Source organism: Acomys russatus, chromosome 4 (assembly GCF_903995435.1).
Source record: "Acomys russatus chromosome 4, mAcoRus1.1, whole genome shotgun sequence".
Lineage (NCBI taxonomy): Eukaryota > Metazoa > Chordata > Mammalia > Rodentia > Muridae > Acomys > Acomys russatus.
This window is the reverse complement of record NC_067140.1, coordinates 57533382-57552544: the sequence shown is the minus strand read 5'-3', so window position 1 is coordinate 57552544 and position 19163 is coordinate 57533382. Positions and strand designations below refer to the sequence as shown.

The 19163-nt window shown below is 47.9% G+C and overlaps 1 protein-coding gene across 2 annotated transcripts in view; it reads left to right on the top strand.

The window, feature by feature from the left end:
* The window catches only part of Ppip5k1 (diphosphoinositol pentakisphosphate kinase 1), a 44345-nt gene that overhangs the window by 4894 nt on the left and 20288 nt on the right, over positions 1-19163 (top strand). The window contains exons 4-26 of one of the 2 annotated variants that reach the window (XM_051144492.1): positions 372-567; positions 964-1054; positions 1251-1336; positions 1659-1813; positions 1906-2007; positions 2827-2988; positions 3083-3204; positions 5565-5666; positions 5921-6007; positions 6111-6186; positions 6306-6415; positions 6570-6652; positions 7217-7348; positions 7516-7637; positions 7876-8058; positions 11373-11514; positions 11665-11888; positions 12059-12186; positions 12386-12500; positions 12670-12777; positions 13803-13916; positions 14065-14229; positions 16725-16815. In XM_051144492.1, the coding sequence (XP_051000449.1) occupies positions 372-567; positions 964-1054; positions 1251-1336; positions 1659-1813; positions 1906-2007; positions 2827-2988; positions 3083-3204; positions 5565-5666; positions 5921-6007; positions 6111-6186; positions 6306-6415; positions 6570-6652; positions 7217-7348; positions 7516-7637; positions 7876-8058; positions 11373-11514; positions 11665-11888; positions 12059-12186; positions 12386-12500; positions 12670-12777; positions 13803-13916; positions 14065-14229; positions 16725-16815 (2896 nt within the window). Of the gene's footprint in view, positions 1-371; positions 568-963; positions 1055-1250; positions 1337-1658; positions 1814-1905; positions 2008-2786; positions 2989-3082; positions 3205-5564; positions 5667-5920; positions 6008-6110; positions 6187-6305; positions 6416-6569; positions 6653-7216; positions 7349-7515; positions 7638-7875; positions 8059-11372; positions 11515-11664; positions 11889-12058; positions 12187-12385; positions 12501-12669; positions 12778-13802; positions 13917-14064; positions 14230-16724; positions 16816-19163 lie in introns of those variants that run through there. The other variant, XM_051144491.1, reaches the window with a different exon arrangement.

Genomic DNA, 19163 nt, shown 5'->3' with positions numbered 1-19163 from the left:
GTCTAGGGTAAGGGACATAGCGTGGTGTTGGGGCCCCACCCCACAGCACTGAGGCCCTATGGGACAGAGACAGCTCTGTTCTTTGCAAGCACAGACTCCCTGCTGTAAGCAGGCTGCATGCCGGCTAGGGCAGGGGCAGTAGAGAAGTCGGCCAGTCACCTCTCTGAGGCCCCTGCTCAGCTGTTCCTCCTGTTGTCACTGCTTCTTCTTCTTTTGAAGAAGCACTTTCCCCACAGTGTTTCTACTGTGGTAGGTGTCCTTTGTCCCTCAGCTCCAAAGTCCTAACAAGAAACTGCCCTAGAAAGATGTGACGGCGTTGGAGGTGACATAGGTGGGGATCTGGAGTCCCTGATCGCACTTCTTTTCTGTAGCCTCCAGAACCTCAAATTATTGTTGGCATCTGTGCCATGACCAAGAAATCCAAGTCCAAGCCAATGACCCAGATCCTAGAGCGACTCTGCAGATTTGACTACCTGACTGTTGTCATCCTGGGCGAAGACGTGATCCTCAATGAGCCTGTGGAGAACTGGCCGTCCTGCCACTGTCTTATTTCCTTCCACTCCAAAGGTTGGGGTCTGAGAAGGATGAATAGAGATGGGGATGGGGTTCTTATTGTCACATCGGTGAGAAGCTGCCAGCCTCTCAGCACCCAGGAGAGCAGTGGAGGGGAGTTTGCCTCTGTGTCAGGGCTTGCTGGGTGTGGTTTAAAGCCACTACTCTAGCTGCACAGGACAACTGTAAGACACTTAGGTCTCAGATAGGATTGGATTTCTGAGAGGAGCCTACTTGTAAGTGGACTCATTTCCCCTGATGGACATCCTAGGCTGGAGGAGGTGGGGCCTGGGTTAGGTGTGTGGAGGAGCTCAGTGGCAGCTGTGGCTCTAACATGTCACAGTCTCTCCTGTTCCTCACTCTGCCTCTTTCAATTTCTTTGGTCTCTCCATTTCCCCCACTCCGTCACAGGCTTTCCTCTGGACAAAGCTGTTGCTTACTCCAAGCTTCGAAATCCCTTCCTTATCAATGATTTGGCCATGCAGTATTACATACAAGACAGGTATAGCTTCCTCTGGACCAGAGGGGAGGGGGACCCTGAAATACCCATTTTAGTGAGTCTAATCTGGGAAGCACAGGTTTCATTTTTTTGTACCATACCCTGTTGAGCTCTGGTTCCCTGTGTAAATAAGATTCCTAGCCTCTTCCCTTAGTCACCCCCACCTTTCCTACATGGCTAATTTATTTGCCGGTGACAGGAGGGAGGTGTACCGGATCCTGCAGGAGGAGGGTATTGATCTGCCGAGATATGCTGTGCTCAACCGTGACCCCGCCTGTCCTGAGGGTGAGTCCCTGCTGTTTCTGTTCATTCCCTGCCTTGATTTTCATGGCTTAGCCCAGTATTTGTCCTTTAAACATCTCCTGCGTACATATCTGTGTGGGCCTTTGACTATTGGACTACAGGTGGAGTCGTGGGTCTTCAGACAGAGCCTTTGAAGCACTATAGAGATATCATATCTAAACACCATCTATAAGCATTGGCATGTCTGTGATAGGACACGGTCACACCATTTTAAAGATTATATAGGTTAAAACCCCAGGGAAATAGGAGCTGGAAATACTCTACAACCTTAGGCCCTACGAGTGATCACACACCCATCTTTCAGAGTGCAACCTGATAGAAGGTGAAGACCAGGTGGAAGTGAATGGAGCTGTGTTCCCCAAGCCCTTTGTGGAGAAGCCAGTGAGTGCAGAGGACCACAACGTCTACATCTACTACCCCAGCTCAGCCGGAGGAGGGAGCCAACGCCTCTTCCGCAAGGTGGGACATCAGAGAGCTGAAGGGCAGAGTGGGCTTGCTGGCAAAGCCCGGAGATGGAGGCAGTATTGTTCCCCCTTTCTTTCCTCTTAAAGATTGGCAGCCGGAGCAGCGTTTACTCTCCTGAGAGCAGTGTCCGGAAGACAGGATCATATATCTACGAGGAGTTCATGCCAACAGACGGCACAGACGTTAAGGTTATGGTGGATACAGAGATTTACGATGTCATAATTACCTGGGTGGGAATGAGGTTCTTGGGAAGTATGCGTGGATGGGATCTTAGAAAATCAAATGGGGTTTCAACCGGCTTTGGTGGTCATGTGAAGATAATGAGATGGAGACAGTCTAATTTTCACTGTCAGAGCAAGAGCAAGGTACCGTGCTTTCTACATTACGCATTAATTAATTTTACATTAACCAATGATTTACATCGGTAAATCATTAGTTAATAAGGACTAGACATTATTACCAGAGTCCTAAGGAGAAACCTTTGTAATATCACTGGAATAATGTTTAGTACCAGAAGTATCAGTCTCTGTATTGTTTTTAAATTGTCTTATTACATTTTGTGTGTGTGTGTGTGTGTGTGTGTGTGTGTGTGTACACTATAGCATGCATGTGGAGTCAGAGGACAACTTGGAGGGAGGAAATCATTTCTTTCCTTCATCCATATGAATCTTGGAGATCAAACTCAAGCCATCAGGCTCGTCAGCACCCATCTTTACCTGCTGAGCTGTCTCACTGAGCCCAGTCTTTATATTCTTAATGTCCGGACGGGTTTTTGTTTGTCTTGTCTTTGTTTTAAGACTATGTTGCTCTGGCTGACCTAGACCTTACTATGTAGACCAGGTTGGCATTGAACTCACAAAGTGCTGGGATTACAGGCAGATGCTGCCACTGTGGGCTGTGCAGAGTTTTGTGTTTTATGCTGGAGTAGTCTACAGACCTAGTGCTCATACTGTCTTCTCACACACAGGGTGAGCTGTGGCATACTCAGTGATGCTATGTACCTGCAGGTGTACACAGTGGGGCCAGACTATGCCCATGCCGAAGCTAGAAAATCTCCAGCTTTGGATGGGAAGGTCGAGCGAGACAGTGAGGGCAAAGAGGTTCGCTATCCCGTCATGTTGACCGCCATGGAGAAGCTGGTGGCCAGGAAGGTCTGCGTGGCTTTCAAGGTAGGGTTGGGCGCACGGGACTGTGGGATGAAGGGAAGAAATGGGAGCAGGCTCTCGAAGCTGTCGCTGAGTCTCGCCTATTTTGCTTTTGCAGCAAACAGTTTGTGGATTTGACCTTCTTCGTGCCAACGGTCACTCCTTTGTGTGCGATGTCAATGGCTTTAGCTTTGTCAAGAACTCGATGAAATACTATGATGACTGTGCTAAGATTCTGGGGTAAGAGACACAGTGGCCTGGGCATGGGGAAGAGAGTTCGGGAGCTTTCTCTTCATAAACTGGGTGTGGTGGTCTGTGCAGTAGAAGCAGGAGAATTAGAAGTGCAGGGTCATCGTCAGCTGCAGAGCAAGTCTGAAGCTATCCTGGGATACAGGAGACTGTGTCTATAAATAAATACATAAAGCTTATGCTTTACTTTAAATATCTTAAAAACGATTCAAAAGTCAAAAAAGAAAAAGGAGACGGGATGTCTCAACCTCTTGCTGCCTCAACACCACATTCCTCAGAGATGATTGCTGCTAACGGTTTTAGCTATAGCAGATTGTCTTTCTCTCCCATGTGTAAATAACTATATTTAGTTTACTGACTGATAATACTATGACTTTGCTTTTAAAATAGTATTTAATACCTAAACCATTCAGAAAACACAAGAAATGATAAATATACTGAGCATCCATGCATAAGGTAGTTTTTTTTTTAAAGATTTTATTTATTATGTATACAGTGTTCTGCCTGCATGTACCAGATCTCATTAGAGATGGTTATGAGCCACCATGTGGTTGCTGGGAATTGAACTCAGGACCTTTGGATGAGCAGTCAGTGCTCTTAACCTCTGAGCTATCTCTCCAGCCTCATAAGGTAGTTCTAATCAAGCACTGTCTAGCTTAAGAAATATACTATTAAGCCAGATGTGGTGGTGCACACCTTTAATCCCAGCACCTAGGAGCCAGAGACGAGCAAATCTCTGCATTCCAGGCCAGCCTGGTCTACACCATGAACTTCAGGATAGTCAAAGCTACATCGTGAGATCTATTGATATCAAGGAAGAAAGGAAGGAAGAAAATACAATTAAGGTGTGGAAGGTGGCTCAAAGGATGAAGTGCATGCTACACAAATCTTGCTATGTCAATTTGATCCCTGGAACCTATGTAAGGGTGGGAGGAAAGAACAGACTCCACAAATATGTCTTCTGACCTCTACACGTATGCCATAACACATGTACCCATACACATATCTTACACACTTATGCACACAATAATTAAGGGGGAGAAAAACCTACACTATTAAGAGTTGGGCTAAGGCCGGAGAGATGCCTCCAGAGGTCCTGAGTTCAATACCCAGCAACCACATGGTGGCTCACAACCATTTGTAATGTGGTCAGATGCCCTCTTCCGGTGTGCAGGTATACATGCAGGCAGAGCCCTGTATACATAATAATAACATAAATCTAGAAAGAAAGAGAGAGAGAGAAAGAAAAAGAAAGAAAGAGAGTTGGGCTAGGTGTGGTGTCATGCCTGTGATCCCAGCACTCAGGAAGCAGAGGCAGGCAGATTTCTGTGAGTTCTGGGACAGTTTGGTCTACACAGTGAGTTCCAGGACAGCCAGGCTATGTAGAGAGACCCTATCTTAAAAATAAACAAAAAAAGCAAAACAATAGCAACAACAACAAAAAAGAGTTTTTTAAAAAAGGGTTAGGTATCATGGTGTACTAGAGAGGCTAAGGCAGGATGGTTGCCACAAGTTTGAGGCTAGCTTAGGGTACAGAACAAGACTACCTTAGAACAAAGCAAAAGCAAGTAATGCTATGGCAGTGCACACATATAATTCTAGCATCCAGGAGACTGAGACAGGGGAGTTTCAGGTCTGAGGCAAGCCTGTGCTACATAGCAAGACCCTGTCTAAAAAAGGCTGAAGCCATATCTCAGTAGAACGCTTGCTTGAAGTCCTGGGTTCAATCCCAGCACCCCACAAAAGCAAGGACAGCACATGCTTGAATGCCAGCACTTAGGAGGTGAAGGCAGTGTGGAGCCAGAGAAGAAACCAGAAGTTTAAGTTCAAGGCTGAGAACACGGCTCAGCAACGTGCTTGCAGATCCCTAGCACTCATGTAAAAAGGCAGGGTGGCCTGTAAGCCCAGCATAAGGAGACAAAGACAAGACAGTTTGAGGCCAGCCTGAGCTACATGTGAAAAAAAATAGACTATTAAGAATATGTGAAGTTAGGCCGGGCGTGGTGGCGCACACCTTTAATGCCAGCACTCGGGAGGCAGAGGCAGGCGGATCTCTGTGAGTTCAAGGCCCGCCTGGTCGACAAAGCTAGTCCAGGACAGCCAAGGCTACACAGAGAAACCTTGTCTCAGAAAAACAAAACAAAACAAAACCCAAACAAACAAAAACCCAAATACCATGGCCATACATTTATTTCTGTCTTAAATGACATATTTATTTCGACATTTCAGGCTCTATATTAATGCTTTCTTTTGCCTCATGATTTTGTGTGAGTGTATGTTTGTGCATGTGAGCTTCTGACATACAATTGTTCATTCATTTTCATTCAGCTTGGTTATGTTTCACCTTCTAGGAACACCATTATGCGAGAGCTTGCCCCACAGTTCCAGATACCGTGGTCCATCCCCACAGAAGCTGAGGACATTCCCATTGTCCCTACCACATCTGGCACTATGTAAGCAAAGGTTAAAAATCTGTTGTGACCTGCATAAAATTTGGGATTCCTTTAAGCCAGATCAGTTCCTTCCTGACCCTGTACTGTCTAACTAGTAGAGCCTGGACCAGTTAAAGTCCCTTTAGCTCCACCTCTGTGTCCAACCTCAGATCTCTGTTCCTTTGTTCTTTGATGTCTCAAGTAGACCATGGATGATAGGAGGTAAGTTGAGGTTTGGGGTGGGAGAATGGCTCTGAGGACACTCCCAATCTTAGGATGGAACTCCGTTGTGTCATTGCAATTATCCGTCATGGAGATCGAACTCCAAAGCAGAAGATGAAGATGGAAGTGACACACCCAAGGTAGGAAGAATGTCCTAATTTAGATAGAGCGTTCTTTCTGAGGGAGAATGGATGGAGCACAGTTCCCAGAAGGTCTGATTTATCTTACTTTTTACTTCTTCAGGTTTTTTGCTCTGTTTGAAAAACATGGTGGATATAAGACAGGAAAATTAAAACTTAAGCGACCGGAGCAGCTCCAGGTAAGGTGATGGATCTGGCCAGTAGCCCTAGTCTAAGAAGAAAAAGAAGGTGTGGGATTGACAGGGATGAGCAGAACAGTGGCGACCCTCCTGTTCCCCATCCCCGTGGTCCCCTCTAGGAGGTGCTGGACATTACCAGGCTGCTGCTGGCTGAGCTGGAGAAGGAGCCAGGAGCTGAGATTGAGGAGAAGACTGGGAAGCTAGAGCAGCTGAAGGCCGTGCTGGAGATGTGAGGGAGGGGCCAGCAGGGGTGGGGTGGGGAGGGGCCAGCAGGAGTGGGGGTGGGGAGCGGCCAGCAGGGGTGGGGGGGTGCAGAGGGCACGGGGGGGGGGGGGGGAGCTACGACCGTTACCTGAGGTGCTGCCGCCCGCTGCTCCCTGCAGGTATGGTCACTTCTCAGGTATTAACCGGAAGGTGCAGTTGACTTACTACCCCCATGGAGTGAAAGCTTCCAATGAGGGACAAGGTGAACACCCCTTTGCTTTTTCATTACCATTTATTACCGCTTTCTTCTTCCTCCTCCTCTCCCCCCTCCTCCCTCCTCCTCCTTTTCTCCCCACTTCCTCCTCCTCCTCTTCTACTTTAAGTTTTTAAAGTTACCTTCATTTATTTAGCAGGGTATAGTCAGGTGTGGGCACACGTGCCACTGGGCAGTTGTGGGTTAGAGGACAACTTGAAGCTCATTCCTTTCTTTCTGCCATGTTGCTCCTAGGGATGGAACTTGGGTGGTTAAGCTTGGTGGCACATGCCTTTACCAGCTGAGCCATCTCACCACCTCCCCCCCCCCCTTAATATAGACTCTTGCTATGTAAGCCAGGCTTACCTCAAATTCCCAGCAGTCCTCCTCCCCAAGTCTCCCAAGAGCCAGGATTACAGGCATGTGTCACCATACCTGGTTTTCAGATCTCCTATTCTTGACCTTGTGGATGGTCTGTCCCTGTAGTTACCTATGTTGTCAGAAGCTCTAACGTTTAGATGCTGCCACCATTATCCTTAGATACGGCTTACCTACTGTGCCTCCTTCCCTCAGATCTGCAGAGAGAGGCCCTGGCACCATCTCTCTTGCTGGTGCTGAAGTGGGGTGGAGAGCTGACACCTGATGGCCGTGTTCAGGCTGAGGAGCTGGGGCGCGCTTTCCGCTGTATGTACCCAGGAGGCCAGGGTAAGTGTTGGCGAGTGAGTACCCAGCAAGGTTAGGATGAAATAGTTAGAGTAAGGGAGCAGGCGTTGAAGGCGCAGATGCTACGAGGCTACTAAAGGGAAAATTAATATTTGTTCCCTCGCGTGGCTTTTGTAATGGTCTATGCTTCGAATGCCACTTTCCTCCAGGTGACTATGCTGGCTTCCCCGGCTGCGGGCTGCTTCGTCTCCATAGCACTTTCCGTCATGACCTCAAGATCTACGCATCTGACGAGGGCCGTGTCCAGATGACAGCTGCTGCCTTTGCGAAGGTAAACCCTACTGTGCTTCCTCTGCCCCAGCACCCTGTAGGTGGAGAACCAGTCTGGAGGACTGGGTGGGAAAGGTAAGCTGCTGCATACCAATTCAGAGAAGTCTGCGCCCGGTCCCGTTCTGAGCTGCTGAGAGGAGTCTGCCTCTGCAGATAGCTCTCCATTCCATGTCTGTGGCTCTCTAGGCTGGGATACCAGCCAGAAAGAAAAGCTTCTAGAGCTTGTGCTTTCCTTTCAGGGCCTCTTAGCTCTCGAAGGGGAGCTTACCCCGATTCTGGTACAAATGGTGAAGAGCGCCAACATGAATGGCCTGCTGGACAGCGACAGTGACTCCCTGAGCAGCTGCCAGCACCGTGTGAAGGCTCGGCTGCACCAGATCCTGCAGCGGGACGCTCCCTTTGGCCCTGAGGACTATGACCAGGTCACGCTCCTTTCCTCCCTGTGCCCCAGCTACCCTACAGCCCAATTCCTGACATTCTAAATAATCACACCTATTACATGCCAGGCATTATTTTAGGATATGTATCTGCAGTATTTTGTTTATTCCTTACAGCAACCCTGTGGGGTAAATTCATGTCCACAGTTTTCATTATCTACAAGCTCAAAAATTAAAAGTATATTTTTATAAGTTTGGCATCAGGGTTCATTTGGCAGCCAGACTTATCACAAGACTATTTAGAATCTTTATTTATCTCACTCTGTAACTATCATACATTTTGCTACATAAATATTAATGTGTTTGATTGTCCCCTAAGCCCTATGAGAGGTATCATATGCCTTTTGGCTTATGCACGGTATTAAATCTTGTAATCTTAAAAAAGAAAAAAAAAAAGCTTAGTTTCAAAACAGCTTGACCTTTGGATCTTGGGGTTGGAGGACTGTTTTGGTGATCTATGCAAAAGTGCTTCTGGGACTATAACTTAGAACAGCCAGCTCACTGCCTCACAGTCTTGGGCTCAACTGGCCTTTGCTGGTTTTTCCTAAAGTTGTGGTCCAGTTTTAGCTGGGGCTGGAACAATCTGGAGGTTTGACTAGAATTCTGGGAGGGCTGGTTCTCTCCTTCACATTCTCCCTGTAATTGCAGGACCTGTCCTCTTAAAATCTTTGGTCATGTGATATGCCTATTTCAGTTTCCCAAGGTGAAGCCTAGGATTCACCCAAAGCAGCTCTCCTAGTTTTCTTTTTTTTCTTTCTTTTTAATTAAAAAATTTTTTGAGGCAGGTTATTGCTATAGAGCCCAGTCTGGTCTTGAGCTTGCAGTGACACTGCTGCCTCTGTCTCCTGACTTTGAAGCTTCCTAGCTTTCTGAAAGCAGGGGCCCAGAATTAGCACTACACATGGTTGTTATTTTATATTGGTGAAGCAGTCACAAGGCCAGCCTTGATTCACAGAAAGGGAGAGAGACAAAGAATCAATGGACACTTTTAATCTTGCCCTACCCCTCTCCCATGTTATAGATGAGGAAGCACAGGCTCTAAAGAGCTTAAGCAGCCTTTTCAAGATGATGCGGGTGGTCAGGACCTCAGGAGTCTAACTCTGAAGGCCAGGCTGTTTGGTGCTTTAATCCTATTTAATCCGTGCTTCCTGTTAGTGTTGATCACAACAGTTGCCGTTGCCCAGTGCAATCTTCTTTTTTCCTGCGTGTCTAGGCTATAGTGGACCACGTAGTGGGTTTTTGTTATTGTTGGTTTTTTTTTTTTTTTTAACTGTCCCACACTCATTTTGATAGATTCTTCTTTTTTTAAAGTGTGAAAAAAACATTTTTATGTGAATGAGTGTTTTGCCTGCATGTATATATGTGCACCGCATTTGTGCAGTGCCCATAGAGGTCAGAAGAGGGCGTCAGATCCCCCAAAACGAGTTACAGACAATTGTGAGCTGGGTGCTCTGGAAGAGCAGAAGTACTTTTAGTAGTGGAACCATTTCTCTGGACCCTCTGACAAGTTCTTGAATGACTTACTAAGGGGCAAATTTGTTCCTGTATTTCCCATCCAGTGTTCACTGTTAAACACAGAAAACCCAGGGCAGCATCAGATCCCAGGACCATGTGGTTGCTGGGAACTGAACTCAGAACCTCTGGGAAGAGCAGACAGTGCTCTTAATTGCTGAGCCATCTCTCCAGCCCTTTTTTTTTCTTTTTTCTTTTTCTGAGACAGGGTTTCTCTGTGTAGCCCTGGCTGCCCTGGACTCACTTTTTAGACCAGGCTGGCCTCGAATCCAGCCCTTCTTTTTTTTTTTTTTTTTTTTTTTTTGGTTTTTTGAGACAGGGTCTCTCTGTGTTAGCCTTGGCTGTCCTGGACTCACTTTGTAGACCAGGCTGGCCTCGAACTCACAGCGATCCACCCGCCTCTGCCTCCTGAGTGCTGGGATTAAAGGCGTGCGCCACCACGCCCAGCTTCTAGCCCTTCTTTTAATATCTTATTTTTATTATCAAGTGTATATGTGCACTGGAGTCTAGTGCCTGTGGAGCCCAGAAGATGGTGTTAGAGCCCCTGGAACTAAAATTATTAGTAGCTGTGAGCCGCCCAATATGGGTGCTGGGAACCAGACTCTGGTCCTCTGCAAAAGCAGTAAGTGCTCCTAACTACTGAGCCGGCTCCCTTCCCCAGCCCTTCTCATTTCTTATTGATGATGACTGTCTTAAAAGCTTGACTTGGAAGTGGTACACGCCTTTAATCCCAGTACTCAGGAGGCAGAGACAAGGTAGACCTCTGTGAATTTGAGGACAGCCTGCTATATTGTAATTTTCAGGCCAGCCAAGGCTACATACATAATAAGATCTTGTCTAAAAACCAAAAGAAACAAACAAACAAAACCCAAAACCTTATCATTGGGTACAGTGGCCACACCTGAAATCCTAGCACTCAGGGAGGCAGATGCAGGCAATTGGCTGTGATTTGAGGCCAGCCTGGTCTACAAAGCGAGTCCAGGACAACAGCCAAGGCTACACAGAGAAACCCTGTCTCTAAAAACTAAAACCAAAACCAAAAAAAAAAAAAAAAAAATCAAAACCTTGCGTTGGGGCCAGATGGTGGTGGCGCATGCCTTTAATCCCAGCACTTGGGAGGCAGAGGCAGGCAGATTGCTGTGAGTTCAAGGCCAGCTTGGTCTATAGAGTGAGTCCAGGACAGCCAGGGCTACACAGAGAAACCCCGTCTTGGGGGGCAAAAAACCTTGAGTTGGAATTGCTTTAGCAGCAACAATTGTGTTGTCAGTCAGAGCAAAGCAGCCCTCTGTGTTTTTCATCAGAACATTCCACAGAGATTGTGAGGTATCTGGAGCTACGATTCTCCAGCATTTTCCATGCATAAGTTGCAGCCCCAAGTAAAGCACAAGTACCCTTTAATTTCTCTGGACTCTGAAGCTGGGTTCCTCTTGGGCAATTGTTAGAGCAGTCTTCTCGTCTGAAGGCTGGGAGCTGCCAGGGTGCCCAGGAACTTAGGCGTGCTCCTGAAGTGAGCCAGCAGGCATATCTGCATGCAGACAGTTTCCCTGAAGTAAGCCAAAGTCTGGGAAATTGGCACTGAGGCTATTCTGCTTTTTTGTTTGTTTGTTTGTTTTTTGAGACAAGGTTTCTCTGTGTAGCCTTGGCTGTCCTGTACTCACTTTGTAGACCAGGCTGGCCTTGAACTCACGAAGATCCGCCTGCTTCTGCCTCCGAGTGCTGGGATTAAAGGCAGTGTGCCACCATGCTCAGCTTTTTATTCTGCTTTTCTTAACCTCTACTCCTCACAGCTAGCTCCCACTGGAAGCACGTCTCTGCTGAACTCCATGTCCGTAATCCAGAATCCTGTGAAAGTCTGCGATCAGGTATTTGCCCTGATTGAAAACCTTACCCACCAGATTCAGGAGCGGATGCTGGACCCCGGCTCTGTAGGTGGGTGTGAATACTACTGTCTGGCCTCTCAAGTCAGGTGTGGAAGTACTTCTCAGGCACCCCCAATCCCTCCGGCCCTGCTCCAGGGCTGTCGGGGTCTTTTTTTGGAAGTCAGCTCTGGCTCTTTTTGACTGTCTGCCTTCTTCTCAGACCTGCAGCTCTACCACAGTGAGACCCTAGAGCTCATGCTACAGCGCTGGAGCAAACTAGAGCGCGACTTCCGTCAAAAGAGCGGGCGCTATGACATCAGCAAGATCCCGGATATCTATGACTGTGTCAAGTACGACGTCCAGCACAATGGGAGTCTGGGACTTCAAGGCACAGCCGAGTTACTACGTCTCTCAAAAGCTCTGGCTGATGTGGTCATTCCCCAGGTGTGTCTCATAGAGGGGATCCAGGAGGGTAGGAGCGCTGAGCGGGACGGAGAGAAAGGGGGCTGAGTGAGTCCTACAGTCCCCAGAACGAGGCTGGCTCTGGGGGAGCAGATGGGAAAGATGCTCTAGACCCGAGACAAAACTTCTCACTCCTGCCCTGTGACCCTTAGGAGTATGGGATCAGTCGAGAGGAGAAGATGGAAATTGCTGTGGGCTTCTGTCTTCCACTCCTGCGGAAAATCCTACTTGATCTGCAGAGAACCCACGAGGACGAGTCTGTCAACAAGCTGCATCCTCTGTGAGGGAGGGCTGGGAGGGGGCTGGAGGGAGGGAGGGCATGCTGGGAGCCCTGGGGAAATCAAGGCTGAGACAGGTGGGGAGGCACGAACAGAAAGGATGTGGGATGGAACAGGGAGAAGTCTTTGGGTGGGAGGGAGGAGTTTTCGGAAGGCTGGGGAAGAGTTACCTGACCCCGTCTGATTTAACTTTTATGTCAGGTACTCACGTGGGGTGCTTTCCCCAGGCCGCCACGTGCGAACACGGCTGTATTTCACCAGTGAGAGTCATGTTCACTCCCTGCTTAGTGTCTTCCGCTATGGGGGACTCCTCGATGTAAGCATCCTCCTTCTTTCTTGGAACTATGAGCATTTTTTCCGCAGCAGCCATCAGCTGTCTTTTCTGTAACTCCCTTTTTCTGTGAACTTGTGCGGTCCCCTTGGTTCTCTGCGTACTCCTCTGACCTGCCCTGGGGCGCCGGGTCACCTTTGTCTGTGTTTGGCAGGAGGCCCAGGATGCACAGTGGCAGCGAGCTTTGGCTTATCTTAGTGCCATCTCCGAGCTTAACTACATGACCCAGATTGTCATCATGCTCTACGAGGACAACACGCGGGTGAGGAGTGAGCAGGGTGGGTGGGAAAGGGCCCTGCTTCCTACTTCTATGAACAAGCAACCTGTGTGTGCACGCATGTGTGTACTTGCATGCAGGTGTGTGCAGGCATGCACGTGCCACTGTACATATATAAAGAAACTTGCAGAAGTTGGTTCTCTTCTTCACTGTGTGTTTCCTTGGGATCAAACTCAAATCATTAGGGTTAGTGGCAAACACTTTTACCTGCTGAGCCATCCCACAAATGGTTTTGGCACATCAAAGCTTTCTTATTCTTAGATATTTATAGACTGTGGGCAGTAGTTTTTATTCTACTGCCATACCTGTTGCTCTCTTTGCACTGTACTCAATAAGTTTTGTTTTACATCATAAAAAATGAATTTATTTTGGGTGGTGGTGGCACAGGCTTTTAATCCCAGTGCCTAGGAGGCAGAGGCAGGTGGATCTCTGAGTTCGAGGCCAGCCTGGTCTACAGAATGAGTCTAGGACAGCTAGTGATACACAGAGAAATCCTGTCTTGAAAAACAAAACAACATAAAAAGAATGTATAGAATCCAGCTAGATGCAGTATGTAGCTACAACATGGCACAGAGCATCTAGAAAGGTCTTGCTGGCACAGAACCTGTGGTCTGGGATGATGTTGAACAAGAAGGGTTACCTGGAACACAACTGTGGGGTTTGGAAGAGTGAGGCAATGTTTTATGAGTCTGTTTCTGCTAGCATCTCTAACATACACGTGTGTGTACACACACATGCCGTCTGCGTCAGTCTTAGCAAAGACATCTTTAAAATCCCACTGTGTGTACCATAGCCAAGCTGTCACTGGGGGAGATGGAAGGGAAGGATTGTAGACCTAGAGGTGAGACATGAGCCAATCAGCCCAAGACTGAGGGCAAGACCCTGAAACCTCAGCCCCCGGTTTCCTAGGAGGTTGTATCCTCTTGCCTTCCTCTCCGTTGCTTCCGCCTCCCGCTCTGTCACCGCATCCAGATTCTCCCAGTTATCCTTCATCTGGTGATGCCCTGTAGGACCCGTTGTCAGAGGAGCGGTTCCACGTGGAGCTGCATTTCAGCCCTGGAGTGAAAGGTGTTGAAGAAGGCAGCGCCCCCGCTGGCTTTGGATTCCGTCCAGCCTCTTCTGAGGTGGGTCAGAGGGCTGGACTTTGGGATCGTAGACTTTAGGGACCTGGTGGTGGGAAACTGGAAAGCAATCCAGGGTAGGTCAAAAAGGTTGAGGAGTTTGCTATTAGGAAGATCATTAGTGTCTCTTTGTCTGCCTATTATTAAACAGAATGAGGAGATGAAAACAGATCAAGGCAGCATAGAGAACCTATGCCCAGGGAAGGCATCAGATGAACCAGACCGAGCATTGCAGACCTCACCCCAACCTGTCGAGGGCACTGGCCTTCCAAGAAGATCACCTCTCATTCGTAATCGAAAAGCTGGCTCCATGGAGGTAATGAGACGGACAGGATGGTGATGGGACACAAGTACTTGTAGGAAAATATTTGTTTCCTCTGAATCTTCCCGAGACCTGGAGCAGAATCTCCTGGCAGTGCTTCTGTGTTTACCTAATATTCCTTCCACACCTGGTCCCCAGTAGAACTTCTTGTGATGCTAAAGAATTGCCAGTGAGTGTTACCTAGGAGACAAGGATCTTAAGATAAAATAGAGACAGCATGAACTCTGGGCTGACATCACCGTTTGATTCCCAGAAGCTGCGTGACCTTATCCAGGTAGCTTCTCAAGCCTCACGTGTCTTCCCATCTGTACAACATAAGTAATATCTACCTTATAGCTACATTAAAGTAACTGTAGTAACACTGCAGTTGATAGCAGAGGCCCGGCTCTCTGCTTCTGTTTCCAGACAGGAGCAGACTCTGGCACTTTAATGCCACTAGGGTTACTGATGCTGTCACGTCGTTTGTCCCAAATCCTACTTGTGGTTCTCTAACCCAGAAGACAGCGCTTGTGTTGACATGCCGTTGCAGCTCCTTATGGCCCCAGGTTCTGTTTCATCTTCCTTGGTAACACTGTCTCCTTCTTTGGCTCAGTGTTACTTTCTTTAATTTCTTCAGCGACGTATCTTTGACTTCCACCATGACTTATCCCTGTCTCAGAGACTCTGCCTGATTTGGGGACTGCTGTGCACCCGTGGATCTATTCGCCTGGCTCTGTACAGGTCTCTGTCTTATGGGAATTGGTTTTCTGTTTTAGGGAAGCTTTTATATGCTAATGCAGAGATTTATATTTCAGATTTTGGAGAAGGCCAAGAAGTTAAACCACTGTCTCTTATCTGACTTGCCTTTTACTTGCTAGTTATTTTATGGTGGAAGCGATGCTGCGAGCATGCCGTTTCTTTAGGACAGGCTGCCTCGGCTTCTCTTTGCGGTGCAGCTATAACAGTGTCCAGTATCTATACAGACAATCACTCATGGGCAATATATCCGATGGACAAGATGATATGGAATTGTTTGTCCCTGGACTGTCCCTTTGTCATCTGATGTCAGCACAGGGCATAGTAACAAAGGAGAACTCTGGCATCCTCTCTCAGGCTTGCTGGGATTGTCTTCTTTCAGGAAGCATTTTTGAGGATGATCACTTTTTCCTTTGTAGTATTGGGGATTGAACCCAAATGTCATGTCAGACAAGTGTTCTACCACTCAGCGATGGATTGGGCCTTTTTTTTTTTTTAGAGTGGGTCTTGCTAAATTAGCAAGGCTGGCTTTGAACTCACTCTGTAGCACACACAGGTTTGAACTGGTGATCCTCTTGCTTTATTCTCCTGAGTAGCTGAGATCACAGGTCTGAGCCCCAGACCTATCTACATTTCCTATTGTACTCACATCCCTTCCTCTGAGTTATTGGTGCGGTTCAGATCCTGCTCATTCAGGATGACTACCCAGGACGTGTTCCTCAGCCAGCTCCTTGGTCACACGGCCCTCTAATGTTAATACTTTCTCTCCATGCTCCTCATCAGTGGCATCTCACCCTCCTTCTTCTCTTGTCATCTCATATATTTTTTTAGCTGTTTCAGATGATAAGCCCTATAACCTTGATAGCAGCCGCACCCCAGCTGCCCATCCTCTCCAGCTCCCTACCTGGCTCTGCCCCATGGGCACAGGGCTTTGAGAGCTTGGGGCTAAAGGAACCTTGACCGGCTTTCCACCCGGTCTGCTTGCAGGTCATGAACATGCAGTGCACGGGGAGCCTGGACCTGATCCCCTTGAGGGGACGGCGCCGCAGGAGGTCAGGAGACCTCCCCCGGCTTTCCCCAGCCATCGGCCTACAGCCCCGGGCTGTGTCCACCACTCACCTGGCTTCCTGCACACAGGTGTCTCTTCCTGCCTTGCCTGTCTTTCCTGCCTTTTTGTCTTTGCTTTTTGGGATCTAGGGAAACTGATTCATTGTCTAGGTGGGATGTACATAGGTTGGGGGTTGTGTGATTGGCCCTCATGAGTATTTGGGAGGGGGATCAGTTTCATGTGTCCAGGAGTAAAATAGTTAGAGGGGAGGGCCTCATGGCTTAAGTAAGAAACCGAGTTTGGCCACATTGACCCCAGCTATCCCTGGAATAAAGAAAGGGCAGGCCATACTTTACTTGTAGCTGTGTCACTGTGGTTGGTTTCTGAGTCCTAGGAAGGAAAGATAAGCCTGGAAGCCTGCTGAGGATGACAGTAGCTGCATCATGGTTTCTCGGGTTTGGGGTGGAGGTGGGAAGGCTTCGAGGACCCGTCTTTTGGCAGTAGAAGTGCCTTCTAACATGTGGACTCCCTGGACGGTCCACCTCTGCAACGTGCACTCTTCCCTTCTTATTCTTCTTCCAGCATAAAAACCCCTTGGCTCATCTAATCTTCTTGACACTGCTTGGCTTTGTAGGGGCAAGAATTCAGAGCCTGGGTTTTATACTTTGAGATGCCAAGGGGATGAAAAGGAGTCCTTTTTCTCCAGGTGCTGTCTGAAACTTCATCCTCAAGACCCGGGGGCTACCGGCTATTTTCCTCTTCTCGGCCACCAGCAGAGATGAAGCAGAGCGGCCTCGGTATGTTTTCCAGCATCCCTCACCTGTTGTTGGAAGGGGTTGTCCTGTCTGTTATCCAGAGGTTCATTGTGGGAAATCTCCTCAGAGGAGCTGAGACCACCCAGGCGGTTGGCACTGTCAGGTGTGGGAAGGGAGAAGAAAGTGGAGGGAGCCATAGTGAGACGTGAGCATGGATCTCAGATGATTGTTCTCATCCCGGAAGTGTTTGCCTTTTGATTTGCTTCACCAATCCCCATTTCCCTAGCGAAGGGTGTTTTTCTGGCTTTCCTTTTCATTCCTTATCTGTCCCTCCAGTCTAGCCCAGACTTTAAGGGACCATGGAGGCTCTGACCCTTCAGAGTTACCAATGACAGAGGTATAACTAGAGGTACTTGTGACCCACAGTTGTTATATTTTCATATGAGACCTTGTGCCATGTCTTCCTCTGAAATCTGGTTTTCATGCCCTGCTTTTCTAACCCTTAACTTTTTCCTTTCCTTCCGGAACCTTGAGGGACACAAATCTGAGACGGGTGTAGAGGCAGAGGCGTCTCTCGGGACTTTGAGGGAATGGCTCTTGATTTTTTTTTTTTAACCCTGGAAATTTCAGGGTGGAGCACATCATCCAGTCTTTTCTGAGGACGCAGACTGGGGGCGCACCAAGCCCCAGAGGGTACAGTATTCTTTGGGAAGGGTAGTCCTTGAGACGGCTACCTCTGAGCACAATGCTATGTGAACCAGGTGACCAACTGGTGGCCAGAGGTGACTGTGTGGGGTCTGAACTGGTTTTCCCGGCTCATTTAAAAATCTTGTCCTATTCTCTCAACTTAAATCCTCTCATTTTTCTATTACTTTCATCCTTGCTGCTTGATTTCTTGGTCCCAAAATGGTTAACATTTGAGCTAGAGGAGAAATATTTTGGTAACTTTCCAAGGTAATTTTATGGAAGTAGAGTGCCTTCTGGAACCCCGAAATAAGTGAGTTGGTTTGGGGCTTGAGGATGCAATGACAACTGTGTAGGTCTGTGATGTGGACTTCTTGCCTTAGAAACTCCAGTACACATGATCTTGTCCAGAAGGCCAAGAAACAGCAAGACCCAGTAAAGAAGAGATCCCACATAGGTTAGGAAGCACATAGGTGTGCAAGTAGGAGTTACGTCAAGAATAAGGCATAGGAGCCAGGCGTGGTGGTGCACACTTTTAATCCCAGCACTCCAAGGTTGGAGGCAGAGGCAAGTAGATCTCTGTGATTTTTCAGACCAGCCGGGTCTACATAATGAGTTCCAGACCAGCTAAGACCTCATAGTGAGACTCTGTCTGAAACAAAACCAAAACCAAACAAAACAAGCAAGAAGAAAGAGAAGGAGGAGGAAGAAGAGGAGAAGAACAAGCATAAAGCATAGGAAGCTGGGTGTACATGAGCAAGGCTAGCTAGCAAGGATAGCAGGGCTCCTATCGCAAAAACAAATGGAATAAGGCAGAGCTAGGGGTACACAGACCTTGCGGCGGGTGGTGGTGGTAAGACAGAGACTTCCCCCTCTCAGATATCTGAGGGTTGACATGATTGTACCAGAAAATTATTCAGTAAAGGAAGTAAATGCAGGACAGAGCTTGGTGTGGTTGAGCCAGCTATGTGAAGCTTTCCCTGAAGAAAAGCAGACATCTTTTGCGGTGTGTCACTCTGTCTGGTATGTCATTCTGAAGCCTGACATAGCATGAAAGTTCAAAGAAGTTGCTGCAGAGGGGTCCCAAATTCCAGGGTAGAAGTGATTTTCCACCAAGCTTTCTGATTTTTTTTGGTAGCTCTGATGAAATATTGGGACCATGGTCTTCTTTGTAGGCTTAAGGAAAACTATCCTTGACTCAAGTGTGAATATGAATATGACCTCCCAGGCACGCCCAGGCTCTTGGCTGTGTTGGATTTGGAAGCAGAAGGTCAAATCCCAAAATCTGGGTGTCAGTCTTCTTGTTTTGCTTTTGCTTTTGCTTTTGTTTTTTGAGACAGGGTCTCTCCACAGCCCTGCCTGTCCTGGATTCACTATGTGGACCATAGACATCCTCCTACCTCTGCTTCCCGAGTCCTGGGGTTAAAGGCTCATGGTATCAGGCCTGACTTCCTGCTTGCTCTGCTCTCGAGGCTGTGGAAGGAGGTCTGGGGAGTCCAGCCCCGCTCTGGATCTCACCAGGGATGCTAACTGTCCTGATTTACTCTTTTCAGAGGTTCCTCAAGGTTCATTTGCTCCTCAGATTGGCACTTCCTTTTGCTCTCTTTGAACTTTATATGTGAGCAGCTGATTCTGATCACAGGACTTGCAAAACAACTTTTCAGAGCAAGGAAACCAACCAACCAACCAACAGTTGTTGTTGTTTC